This window comes from Podarcis tiliguerta, assembly GCF_965153285.1.
Source record: "Podarcis tiliguerta genome assembly, chromosome: 12".
Taxonomy (NCBI): domain Eukaryota; kingdom Metazoa; phylum Chordata; class Lepidosauria; order Squamata; family Lacertidae; genus Podarcis; species Podarcis tiliguerta.
This window is the reverse complement of record NC_139545.1, coordinates 32,598,943-32,612,563: the sequence shown is the minus strand read 5'-3', so window position 1 is coordinate 32,612,563 and position 13,621 is coordinate 32,598,943. Positions and strand designations below refer to the sequence as shown.

Genomic DNA, 13,621 nt, shown 5'->3' with positions numbered 1-13,621 from the left:
TTTACTAATACTTTAGCACAGGCTCACCTGTAACTTTTCATAATACACGAAAGGATTGTGGAATTGTTGATTATTGCCATCTGTTTCTTTTCATTTTAGGGTCTTCCAGGTCCCTCAGGCCCAGTTGGTGAAGCTGGCAAACCAGGCGAAAGGGTAATTGAACACAATACATTTATGGATAAGATGTGTCTTTTTCTGAACCACACAAATGCAGTGCCCCAAATCTTGGTAGGGTAACAGAGAGAAAGTCTGTGCCTGTCTAACCGCAGTGAGAGAAATCCTGCTGTCCATCTGTCATACGCAGGTGTTCAATGTGGCCGGGAGAGAAACAGGTTGGCATGTTTCCTCTAAAGAGGCATGAGGGAACGTCTCTGGCTCCCTTGTGTCTCTGTAGGGACAAGCAGTAGCTGCACTGTGGTTCTAGCAATGGCCCTTTACATTTTCCCTAAGGCAGCATGGTCAGTGCTTACAGCACACCGTAGGAATATTTCGGCATGGTTTGTCTGGCATTCCCCTCTCAAACCGAGGGGGGAGTTAATTTGATTCAGTGTACCTGCCCTGTGTTGCTCAAGCCAACTGGACATTCTTGGCTCCTTTGTTTTTGGCTTGTGAATATGGATAACACAGTGTGCAGCATGGAAAACACTCTTGTAAAAAAACAAACCAAACAACAACCACATTTTACCCTTAGAAATATGGCCACTTAATCGGTTAAACTGGTAGGTTCCCTCCCCCTCCCCTTCCTGAGAATACACACAGATTTAAAATATATGTCTTCTTTATTGGTCATCGGTCGGGTTTTTTTATCCCGCCATTACTCCAAAGGTGGTGTGCATGGCTGGTCTCTTCTTCATCCTCACAACAACCCTGTGAGGTTGTCTGCCAGCCTGCGAGAGAGAACGAGAAGGAAGACAACAACAGAGTCAAATTCTCTCTTGTGGCTTGAGCCCTACGTTCTGCTGCACCACAGTTTTGAGATCAAAATGTGCGTCTCCTTTTTTATCTCACTGGATTGAAATAACCTCAGTCGGTAGCTATAATAATTCTTAAAATGACAGTAAGGAAAATACATTCAAAGTTAAGCGTAACCTGTCTCTCTCTTTCTCTCTTTTGTGCATAGGGTCTTCATGGTGATTTCGGTCCTGCTGGTCCTGCTGGTCCAAGAGTAAGTTTATTTTTCACTGTGCTTTGCTTTGTTCCTAAAGTCTGCAATACCTGCCTTTGAACCTAAGAAAGATTCGTTCAGCATACCCTTGAATAACCACTGCTATTGGGGTGGGTTTCTGTTTGGTAACACACATGCTCTGCATGCAGAATTTCATAGGTGCAATCCCACATAGGGCTGGGGAAGACCCATGTCTGAAACCCTGGAGGTTTGCTCCCAGTCGGAGTAGACACTGCTGAGATAAATGGCTTAACTCTGTATAAGGCAGCTTCTTGGGTTCCTATGCCTCATCTCCATTGTGGAAGATTTCCCAAGGGGAAAGGCTGCCGTTTCTAGTCTTCTGCCTATAATACACTAAATCACATTTTCACCTTCTGAAGATTTTTACAGAGGACAGCAACACACATAATGAGATAATACGGTTAATGCTGCATCTGTTAAGTGTTGTTAATGTGTTCAGTGTCCAGTATAATTTATATATGCATGTATGGCATGCATAGCGCATTATCAAATTGCAAAATATTGCATGAATATAGCATGCATACATAAACTGCATAGGATATGCAGAGTTGCAAGTTGACGTCCTTATATTGACAGGGAGGAACTGAATTCTGGACTGAGAGATAAAGCCAAGTAAAGGAATAGTCTCCTAAGAACTCTGGCTCAGAAGTAAGTCCCATGGAAACCAATGGGACTTCCTTCTGTCCCGGTGTCTTTGGAACTGGGCTGTCAATAATGCGTCTGCATCTAGAGAGCAGCACTCTGAGTTCTTGTTTAGATGCAGGACTCCTGCAGAAGAGCAAGGCCTGCCCTTAAGCCTAGATCCCATTCATCAGCTATGTATGAGCGAAGAAGCAAAAAATAGTGGTACCACTAACATCTTCCAGGTTTCAGTGCTAAATGCTAAGCTTGCTAACAAAATTCAAGGCCTCCGGATTCCAATTAACTTCTTGCCCATCTGCTTCCTCCAGGGTGAGCGTGGTCTTCCAGGTCAAAGTGGTGCTGTAGGTCCTGTAGGCTCCATTGGAAGCCGTGGCCCATCCGGCCCACCAGGAACTGATGGTAACAAGGTAAGGCAAAAAGGGTGCTATTTTTCTGAAATCCTGGGGAGGGCAGTGTCATCTCCTTGATGCAAGCGCTTAGCCGGAGCTTGATGGAAACCTCCCATATACATGTGTGCCTGGTGTGTGTAGCATGTCAACAGTCTGCTGCTTTGCTGCCTTTAAGATTTTGCATTATCGGTGAAGGGTGCAGTGGTCACATAGGGGTATTTTTGGCTTAGGTATAAGTCATTGTTGTCAGAAGTGTAACTGTTAAAAGAGGAATGAACAACCTTGCAGGCCTCCAGATGTTGCTGGACTGCAGCTTCCACCAGTCCCAGCCAGCAAGGCATAAAGGGAGTTGTAATTCAACATCTAAAGGGCTAGGTGCTCACCACCCTTGTTCTAGAAAGGGCATTTGTGATACAGAGAACCCACCAGAGGCAAACTCAAGAGCTTGTCAACAAGCCTGCTGTTGACCAAGTAGCAGCTTTTTATTTGGCATTAATAGGTGCTTTAGAACACCCTCTTAAATTTCAAATGAGGTTGTTGCGTAGGGGTTGTGTAGGATGCTGTTAGATGAACATGGCCTGGAATCCTCATTATGTATCTGGAGCTTGTCAGTCATGTGGCTTTGTCTAGATCAGAGATTGAGCCTTCCTTTTCTTCTACTTTTGTGGCATAGTTGCAGCTTCATATATACTTACTAGTTCTGGCTTTAGGATGTAGAGGTGCAGAAAATTCTTGTCACCCCCACACACATTTTGTGTGTGTGTGTTTTGCCTGCAAAAATAGTTTTGTTATTTCATATTTTCTTACAAAGGAATGTGGATTCTGAGCCTCTGATAACAAGTAGGCAACAATGGACAGATACTTAAATCTACAGGATGGATTGTGTTTTGGCTTGTGTTATTTTATTCATATTTATTGTTTATTTATTTAATAAAAAATATTTTTAAAAACCTGCAAAGTGGTTTACCAAAACAAAACAAAAAACCACAGTAGTAAAATCAAGAAAAAATCAAGCTAAAATATTAAGATGAAAATTACTTCAACTTCCTAAGCATCTAGGTATGCTTGCCTAAAGAAGAAAGCTTTTAGCAGGTGCCCGAAAAGAATCTAGCAAAGGCTTTGTTGAAAGTTCAGCCTTCATGACAAAGGAAAACGGCCAAGTAAACAGCTATTTTTGTGGAGGAGGGTCAAGATATTAACTGATATGCATGAAATTTCATATGTAGTATATAATCCCTAGTGTAGTAAGATATGACCTTTGGAGCAGGCATTTTTTTAAAAAAGTTTTTTATGAACCGCCCTAGTAGGGCAGTAATTGTTCCTTGCTAATTTATCACCCCACTCCATGATGGCACCTGGGGTGGACCGCCCCCCCCCCCGCCCCCGCTCTTTCCTACGCCCCTGTTAGGATGATACTTTTCACTGCAGCATTCGTGATGAGGCAGAGTCCAGACATGTACAGGGATGCTCTGTGATTGATTTCTGCAAATTTCCACCCTGCCCGTTGATTCTGGATCTGGAGTCCTGGTCAACCTGTAATGGATCTATTTTTGGTTTCTCTACCCCTTAATCAAATTGAGGGGTGGTAGCAGTACACAGGGGTCTCTAGAAAAGTATTGCTAGTTGGCTATCAGGTTTCAAGCCCTAGATGTCGCTGCAGGGATGACAGAAAGCACATGTCTGTATCCAGTGTTTCATAGATTTCTTAGAATCATAGTTGGTAGGGAGCATGAGGGTAATCTAGTCCAACCCTCTGCAATGCAGAAATCTTTCACCCAATGTGGGGTTTGAGATGAAGAGTCTCGTGCTCTACTGACTGAGCTATTCTGGGGTTATTCCTATTCAGAGAAGACCCAATAAAAACAAAGGGCATGACCAGCTTAGGCCCATCAATTTCAATGGTGAGTATAGCTTAGTTAGATACAACCCTTGGGAAATATAATTCACATGGTTCCTGGCATCCCTTGATGCTGCCAAGATGATAATGAAGTCAATCTCATATCGGGTTAATTTTGAACACCCAGAAGACATCCTCCGAATCGATCCATTTTAATTAGACCTATCCCAAACCAGACATTTTTGCTTAGGATGTATTCAGCTGCTTTTACCTGCATGTTTGGAGAATGGATCATTTGAATGTCACGTGATAAGAAACATCACCTCCACACCTGGGCAGCTACTGCAGAGAGTATTTTCCCCCCAGCGATATTCAGAAATGCAGTACCTTTCAGAATACTAACAAATAGCTATTTGCAAGCAACACAGTGAAGCATGTGGCTCATTTCCCCCTAGAGCTCTTGAAGATTGAATCTTTCTTTTCCTGCTCTCCTAGGGCGAACCTGGTGCCGCTGGTGCTGCTGGTACCCCAGGCCCTGCTGGTCCCAGTGGAATGCCTGGCGAGAGAGGTATTGCTGGCGTCCCAGGAGGCAAAGGCGAAAAGGTAAGGCCAATAAGAGGCAAGCTGATTGCTGAGCAACAATTCATCACATTCGCAAAGTCGCCCCTGGTGTAGTTTAATTGCAAGGTCTTCCTCAGTGGGGAAAGGCTGTGGCTACTCACTGGTACTGCCCATGCTTTGTAAGCTGATGACCCCAGGTTCGGTCCCTGAGTAGCTAGAGTAATCAAGAGACCCCATTTTAAGCACTTGTGCTGGAGTAGGAAGTCTTAGGCTCAGTTTTCCTGGCTTAGAATCATATGCGGCAAGTCACTTGGAAAACTTCTGTGTAATAAGTGATCCGCAAGTTTAATTCTGTCAATTAATTTGTTGTTATTCTGGTTTAGTTTATCAAGACTCAAAGCTGAGTACATATGTGAGTGAGACTGTGTTTTCCAGGGACGCTACATCATAGGCATCTGCAAGTAATTGGCTTAGTGGGAAATATGGTAATGGCAAGTGCTAAACACTTCCATTCCTGTCTACAAAAGCATGCCTTCTGCTGACTACATTTAAAATTCATTTCATAATGTTATTCATGATTTTTAAAATAAAAAATATTAGATGATCTTGAGGGAGCTAGCAATAATTATTTGATGAACTGAGTTCACTGGGAGGTGTTTTGGGAGGTGTTTGTAACCTTCAACTCTCTTGTTAGTATGGATCCCATTTCTTTTCCAGACATTGATATTAGAAATGTCTGGTTTATGGATTCAGTAAAAATGGAGGAAAATAGGGGTGTTTTTTCCCATCTGCAGAAGACACAACTAAGAGGATTTTTATCTCCACTGGCAACCCAGAGCATTGGTAGTTGCAAAGGGGGAGAAAATAAAGACGCAACAGACATGAAAAATGAAAATAAGGAAATAATAGAGGACTCCCAAGGAGAGGGGAGAGGGCTAAGGGAACACTCCACAACAGAGAGTGTTTGAAAAAGGGTGAGGGGCTGCCGGCTCTGCAGGCAAAGGGTGACATAACTGGGATCCTGAGCCCCAGAGGGGTGCCACAGAAAGAATGTAGTTGGTTAAGGGAGCCATGGACTCAAAAAGGTTGAAAGCCTCTGAATTAGACAGTGAGGCTCAGAATTCATGCTGCATCCTGCTTCATTTCAGGGTCCAACAGGCTTCAGAGGAGAAGCCGGAACTTCAGGAAGAGATGGTTCACGGGTAAGTATACTTCTTAAATTGCTTTATTTCCTAGGAGCCAAGCATTCAGTCCTTTTAGTAATCAAGAGGGGGAGAGAAAAATAATTGGATTTAGGTCCCAATACATAGCCCATTAATTCTGCACCCAGACCCTTAACCTTCGGTGATATTAGCCTGAAGTAAGTTTAGATCACTGAAGATCTTGAAAATATGTCACTGGTATTATTAAGGAAGTTAATGCAACTTTTCTGGACAACTATTACTTTGATTTCTGATGCTGGATTAAAAAACCAAAAAACCTGAAAACAATACAAAACCTTTTTAAAAAACAAAAACTAAATGTGTCGTTTTTTCATTTGTGCAATTTATCCATAGCTTGGATAATTTTCTTCTGGTGTGGGTTTAACATGGGGAGAAAAAGCACCCTAGATTCAAACCTGTAATTCTGCTTGATTTTTTTCAGGGTATTCCTGGTGCAGTTGGTGCTCCTGGCCCTGCTGGAAGTACTGGCGAAAGAGTAAGTGGCAGACTTTTCGGATGCTTAGCAGGCTTGCATTTAGTATGGGAAGCAGCCATTGCTCAGTGGTATAGCATGTGTTTTGCATGTAAAAGTCCCAGGTTCAATGCGTCTCCAGGTAGGGCTAGAGAAAGACTCCTGCTTGAAACCCTGGATCACAGAATTCCTGGATCAGAATCATACAATTGTAGAGTCGAAAGGGACCACGAGGGTCATCCAGTCCAACCCCCTGCGGTGCAGGGATCTTTTGGGCAATGTGGGGCTCGAACCCATGGCCCTGAGATCCAGAATCTCATGCTCTACCGACTGAACTATCTCCTGGCTGTCAATGTGGACAGTATTGAGCTAGTGGTATAAGGCAGCTTCTCATGGTTGAGATTCACTCCTCCAATGTTACAGCATCCAAATAAAGCACAATGGGGAAAATATCAAGATGTTCGTTTGTGTGAAAGCATTTATAATCCGCTTTATATTTTAAAATATCTTAGTGGTAGGGAAAAGTTACATACAACAGAGAAAGTTAAAACAAGACCTACAGTGCAGTCCTACACATTGGGTCTTATCCTATTTTTTCCTTATTCCCTGTGCTTTTTTTCTAAAAAAAAAATGTTTAGGGGTACTCTCATTTTGACTCAAGAAAATCACCACTTTATAGTTCAAATCTGGAAAAATAAATACAGTAAATGGACAAAAGTACAAAGATTCACAAAATGTTTAGGGGTATATGTACCCCTACGCACCCCCCAGAAAAAAGCACTGCTTATTCCTATAACATTTCTTCCTGTCCAAAGAGCCTCCTAGTAATTATCTTATTCACCATCTGTGGTTATTAATAGTCCCATTTTACAGATGGAGAAATGAGCATAAATGGCATGCCCATAAGAACACAGTCAGCCGAAGGTTGAGCGAAGATTTGAATCCATTTTTTCCTTGCCTCCGCCAAATATGCTATCTGCTAAGCCAGGGATGGAGAACCTGTGGCCCTCCAGATGTTCTTGGACTCCAACTCCCATCAACCTGAACCATCATGGTCAGAGATTATGGGATCTGTAGTCCAAAAATATCTGGAGGGCCACTGGTTCCCCATTCTTGCACTAGGCCCAATTAACTCAACTCTAACACTGCAATCCTGCACACGTCTACACCGAGTTCAGTGGGTCTTGCTCCCAGATAAGTGGGTATAGGATTGCAGCCTAAATCATTGATCAGGGATGGGGAACCTCCAGATATTGCTGAACTACAGCTCCTATTATCTATCCCTGGCTGTGCTGGCTGAGGCTGATGGGAGTTGCAGTTCTGCAACATCTTGAAGGCAACAGGGTGAACACCCTGGCTTTAGATTAATCCCTATTTATGCTCTCAGACTTTTCTATAGAAATTAGACTGGCTCCCTCCTTGTTGTCATTCCATCAGCAGGTGAATACCTTCCTATTCCAACAGGCTTTTAGGAACTGACTGTTTTTAAGGAAGGCGCTGGTGCTGTGCTGTTTTTATTGTTGTTGTTATCTATGTTTTTAATAGATCTGTCCATCTAGTTTTAATTCTGTTAGTGTTTAGTTGCTTTTTAATGATTATCTTTTCTATGTTTTTAGCTTTTTCTATTTCATCTGTAAGCTGCCTTGAGTCCCAGTTTGGGGAAAAGGCAGGATATAACTAAATAAGAATAAGAATAAGAATAATTCAGAAAACACCCTAAAAATGTAAATATTCCCCAGGAAATGAAATGGTTGAAGGAACATCCCTACATCCCTAGTAAAATATACGTGTCAACTGCCCTGGAAAAAAACAGGACATCCTGTCTCTCCCCCCCCCCCAACGGTGGCCATTTGGGGCTCCTTGCTCTCATGCCATTTCAGGCGGAGGCTTATAAGGACAATTGCTTGAACACACTTAAAATTTAAGGCTCGAACTGTACTTTTCATGATTTTATTTTATTTTTTCCCCTTCTTGGGTGATAACTGTAGGCTGCATGGCTACCTGGCTTTTTACCTGTGTCTGTATGGTTTTATATCTGTTAAGATCTGGGGTCAAGACCAATGACTGGAAATGAATGGTCTAACTGGTTCCATACGGTGCCCCCAGAGAGATTTTATTTGGCTTACATTTTTCAAACAGCAGCTTCCCCCGACACCAAGATCACAAGCAAACAACTACCATTTTGTCATGGCATAGGAGCCTTCAGTGCAAAGAACGCTTGCACATCCTTAACATGGCACTTTGAATTCATGGCCATTATTTGATTGAAAAGAAGTTAAGCATGGCTAAAAAAATGTTGGAGGGAAAGGATTACATTTTAAAAGATGGCATTGCGCCTACTCTGTTATTGTTATTTACACACCCTTCTCACTATCTTTGTCTTAGAGGCAATGAGGAGTCTGGGCTGTAATTTAAGGGGACAGAACACATTTTTACAGGGCCTAAATAGAACACCAATGAGTTTAACTTACCTTTCTGCCTCATATCCAAATGGCAAATGAAATATGGCAAATGAAATATGGCAAACTAGCCAAAAGTGCCTTGGGATGGATGGATGGATGGATGGATGGATGGATGGATGGATTAAACCCTTGTTTGTGGCTCTTATGCCCAAGCCATTGGGATCAATTTGTTCTGAAGGCACCCTGCTGCAATGCACCTGCTCTCTTGCCTGTGGCACCTGATGGTTTGAGTTGCATCAGTGGATCACCAAGAGGCTGTTGGGTAGATGCTTCTTCCTTCAGCCATGGAGTTGCAGTAGAAGACGGCCTGGTGCATATCCTAGCAACATGAATCCTTTGTGTGTTTGTTTTAGGGCGAAGCCGGTTCCGCTGGCCCCGCTGGCCCTGCTGGTCCTCGTGGAAGTTCTGTAAGTAGTGGAATAATTTCTTTTAAAAGTGTGATACGAACAGGTTCTCGGAAGCTTTGATATGAAATGGTGATTAGCTTTTCTCACTGGGATGTGTTTTGGTTCTCCTCCCCTACCATAGGGTGAACGTGGTGAGGTTGGCCCTGCTGGTCCTCCTGGATTTGCCGGCCCTCCTGTAAGTATGAAGGGAAAGATTGGCTTTCACGTGATTTTTAATAGTTTGGGGCTATAATGTATTTTGAGTAACATTTCTCCCCTCTTGACTTTTTAAGGGTGCAGCTGGTCAGACCGGTGCTAAAGGTGAAAGAGGACAGAGAGGACCTAAAGGAGAACAAGGCCCACAAGGTGCTGTCGGGTCTGTTGGCAACTCTGGCCCCTCTGTAAGTCAAATGAATTTTATATTAAACTCTCCTCACCTTCTGATCAAACTGTGTAGTCTCTTTGGATTTCATAGTGCTACATCCATAAACCCATTGCATAGCTGTGAAGCAGATGCTTGTATGGTTCAAATCTAGAATTACTGTTAGGCTGATTTGTGAAGTGCCTAGGATCTTTCCCAAAGAGCAGGAACAAAGCATGCCATTCCCAAAAGGATGAAATTCTGGATTGCCTTCTGCACTACATTTGGAGGAATTCAGATTTAGGTAAACCTTGCAGGGGTGTGGAATCTGTGGCCTTCCAGATGTTGATGAACTCCAGCTCCAATCAACTCCTGCCAGCATGGCCAGTGGTCAGGAATGGTGGGACTTGTATTCCAGCAGCAACTACTTGGTCCTTACTCCTTCCCTATAAGCTATTTTCAAAGAGTTAATATATAAATGCTATAGATTGGTGGTAAGGAACCAATACAAGTGGCCATCTTTCTGGGTAGATTGTGTATATACAGTATTTCCAGAGGAGTTTTGACATGCACGGGTGGTGCTGTGGGTTAAACCACAGAGCCTAGGACTTGCTGATCAGAAAGTCGGCGGTTCGAATCCCCACGACAGGGTGAGCTCCTGTTGCTCGGTCCCTGCTCCTGCCAACCTAGCAGTTCGAAAGCACGTCAAAATGCAAGTAGATAAATAGGTACCACTCTGGCGGGAAGGTAAACGGCATTTCCGTGCACTGCTCTGGTTCGACAGAAGCGGCTTAGTCATGCCGGCCACATGACCCGGAAGCTGTACGCCAGCTCCCTCGGCCAGTAAAGCGAGATGAGTGCCGCAACCCCAGAGTCGGCCATGACTGGACCTAATGGTCAGGGGTCCCTTTATCTTTACAGTGGTACTTAGGGTTGCATACGCTTCAGGTTACATATACTTCAGGTTACAGACTCCGCTAACCCAGAAATAGTACCTCGGGTTAAGAACTTTGCTTCAGGATGAGAACAGAAATCACATGGCGGTGGCACGGCCGCAGCGGGAGGCCCCATTAGCTAAAGTGGTGCTTCAGGTTAAGAACAGTTTCAGGTTAAGAACGGACCTCCGGAACAAATTAAGTATGTAACCAGAGGTACCACTGTACTAGCACTCCTGGTATATCACTGATAATCCAATTATCATAAGCATTATCAATTCATTGAATGAAGAGTAGTACTTTGAAGAGTATATGAGTGAAATGACTGAACTGAAATGACCGCTGGGAGGAGTGCAGAAAGAAGAAATGCCATGGTGCAGCGAAACCAGCTGCCTTCATCTGTCCCAGCTGCAACAAAACATGTCTCTCCCATATTGGTTTCTACAGCCACAGCAGGCGCTGTAACTTCCCAACAGTTTGACTTTACCCCCAATGGCACACTCCTCCATTGTCTCTCGAGACAGATGGGTGCCAACAACAACTGATTGATCACTGTAACTCGTATGTTAATTTTTCTGCCTGTGGTTGGTAGTATATGAACCACCACTGTTCTTAGAAAAATTATCTCATGTACGAGGTAGTGGTAATGTCAACACTCTTCAAAACCAAGTTAGCAACTTTGGGATGGCGTCTTGTCCACGTTATGACTACTGTTACAAAGTAGTGGTGTGTTGCTGGACTACAAATCCCATCATCATCCCACCACATTGGCCATTGGAGTCCCAACACCAGCATCACTGGGAGGGCCACAGGGTTCCCCATGCCTGCATTAGAGTATGAAATAGTGTCTGATCCTCCTTTCAATAAGTCAGTAGCATAGCTTTCATTAATTTTTAACTCCAATCATGATCAAGCCAATATTTGACAGGTAGAACTTTGCAGTACTCTACTTATCATCATTTTTCCTACTCTTTCTTCTTGTATATAGGGTCCCGTTGGCCCTGCTGGTCCCACTGGAGGTCGTGGTGATTCTGGTCCACCTGTAAGTGTAAAAACTTATTATGTTAATGCTCCTACATCCACCCTCCTACTGGTCCTTGTAAGTCCTGATCTCTTCATTGATCTTTTTCCCCCCAACAGGGTGTCACTGGTTTCCCTGGTGCTGCTGGAAGATCCGGACCCCCTGGCCCCGCTGTAAGTAGCCATTGAGAACACTCCATCTGTAAATTTAAACAAGGTAGAAGACATACAGGGTCTGGTGCTTCTAATTCCTCTTTGTAAAGAACGAGCCTGGATAACTGGGGTTCTTTGGAACCTGGTCAACAGTTGTTCGAAAAGATCTGAAGTAGTGGGCAAGCTTCTGTGAAAGTTATCCATCACTACCAACCTTCTCCAGCAAATATGCAGCCATTGAGTACATGACACGGTGACAATTAGGCTCAACAGGCCTTCCCAAAACCCTGGTTTAACAGAAGGGTTATCTATACAGTGCATATGAATGAATGTGACTAAGAAAACTCCTCTCTCCTTTACTCAATGCAGCACTAGAAGAAGGGAATTTGGGTGGGAGGCTGCTTGACCCTTCCCCAACAGCCTCTTTTCATCTGAAATCCCCCTCCTTGAAATTGCTTTTCCACCCACAAATTTGCATACTACTTTTCTCTCACAAAAATATTGCCTAAACATTTGGCTGGAGAGAGGCTGGATTAACCAGCTTCCTGTAAAGTTACGGGGGTGGGGGATGTAAGCATCCCTCCTCACTCTTTACTCCATATTGTCCCGTCCTGTCCTCCCTAACACTTGCTTTCATTTGAAGTGTGCTCCTGGAGTTCTCTTGTACACATTTGCATATCATATCCCACTGATCCTTGGATAGAACATGCTCCAGAATCCTGCACCATGTGTAAAGTTTCTATGGCAGAGCTCCTGGAATTCCTCAACTGGACAAGTCGCTGTGGAAAGTGTCCCCTGTATATAGAAACCTCTACGAAAGGAGTCCATTGATTCCATGTGATCCTCAGGAGCAAGCTTGTTGTAATCCTGCATGGTTAAAATCACCACCACCAAGATTAGTCGTTGTTGTGGTGTTGTTGTTGTCTTGTTTATCACCAAGAATTTTTGGCAGTTCTTTGCTATCTGGTTTAATATTTTGCTCTCTGTGAACTGGTTACACCAGCAATGTAACCATGGGCATTTATTTACCTGTCTACTTTATCCCTAGGGTATCACTGGTCCCCCTGGCCCTCCTGGCCCAGCTGGCAAAGAAGGTATCAGAGGCCAACGTGGTGACACTGGTCCAGTTGGCCGTGCTGGTGAACCTGGTATTGTTGGGCCACCTGGATTCAGTGGAGAGAAAGGTCCAAGTGGAGAAAGTGGTGCTGCTGTAAGTTATTACAAATAATTCATTTTCCTTCCTTTTCATCATTTTCATTATCATCATTATTACCCATTGTTCAGCAAGGTAAAATTCAGAATTAAAAACGGTTCAGATCAGTCATGCCTGAATACCAGTTCTTAGGCCTGCCTTCACCAACCTGATGCCCTCCAGAACTACAACTCCCATCAGTCCTCAGCCAGCACAGCGATGCTGCCTGGGGCTTATGGAAGTTCAGTCCATAACAGCTGGAGAGAGGCACCAGGTTGGCCAAGGCTGTGTTAGTCATTCTTGCTGTATTTCTCAGAAATACAGACATCAGCCAACACAGCCCATGAGTGTGTGTTCTTCAAAGCATATAGGAATGTCCCTTTTAAGTACATGCAGACATAAACCAATGCATCAGTACCATTCAGGTCTTCTGCTGGATTGGAGTGACATGGCTTCTCTGAGTTCTGCTTCTTTTTTTTACTCCAGGGGAATATGTCACTTTCTTCATGAGCTTTGCTGCTCTCAGTAGGACTGCTTTCAGCAAGGTCCTATTCAACCTTTATTTATTTGAAGTTGTTTTATTTATACGAGCCCATCCTTAAGTAGCAGGATGAAGTCAAGGATATATATAATCTTGATTTTCAATATTTAGGGCTCCAGAATTCTGTGCATTGTGTGGACTTTCAACCTTCCATGGTAGCCAGGGCAAGAATTCCACAAAATGTTTGGACACAATGGATTGCCCATTGCACCGGATGATGATGTGGCTCACACCCCCAAATCTCTTGTGACTAGTCTAAAAAAAGAAAAAATGCATTTAAGT

The 13,621-nt window shown here is 43.6% G+C and overlaps 1 protein-coding gene across 2 annotated transcripts in view; it reads left to right on the top strand.

Moving 5' to 3' along the window:
- The window catches only part of COL1A2 (collagen type I alpha 2 chain), a 70,763-nt gene that overhangs the window by 43,839 nt on the left and 13,303 nt on the right, over positions 1-13,621 (top strand). For both annotated transcript variants that reach the window (XM_083405315.1, XM_083405316.1), the window contains exons 27-38: positions 100-153; positions 1,121-1,165; positions 2,137-2,235; positions 4,550-4,657; positions 5,764-5,817; positions 6,260-6,313; positions 9,105-9,158; positions 9,280-9,333; positions 9,431-9,538; positions 11,422-11,475; positions 11,574-11,627; positions 12,655-12,816. In XM_083405315.1, the coding sequence (XP_083261441.1) occupies positions 100-153; positions 1,121-1,165; positions 2,137-2,235; positions 4,550-4,657; positions 5,764-5,817; positions 6,260-6,313; positions 9,105-9,158; positions 9,280-9,333; positions 9,431-9,538; positions 11,422-11,475; positions 11,574-11,627; positions 12,655-12,816 (900 nt within the window). The remainder of the gene's footprint in view (positions 1-99; positions 154-1,120; positions 1,166-2,136; positions 2,236-4,549; positions 4,658-5,763; positions 5,818-6,259; positions 6,314-9,104; positions 9,159-9,279; positions 9,334-9,430; positions 9,539-11,421; positions 11,476-11,573; positions 11,628-12,654; positions 12,817-13,621) is intronic.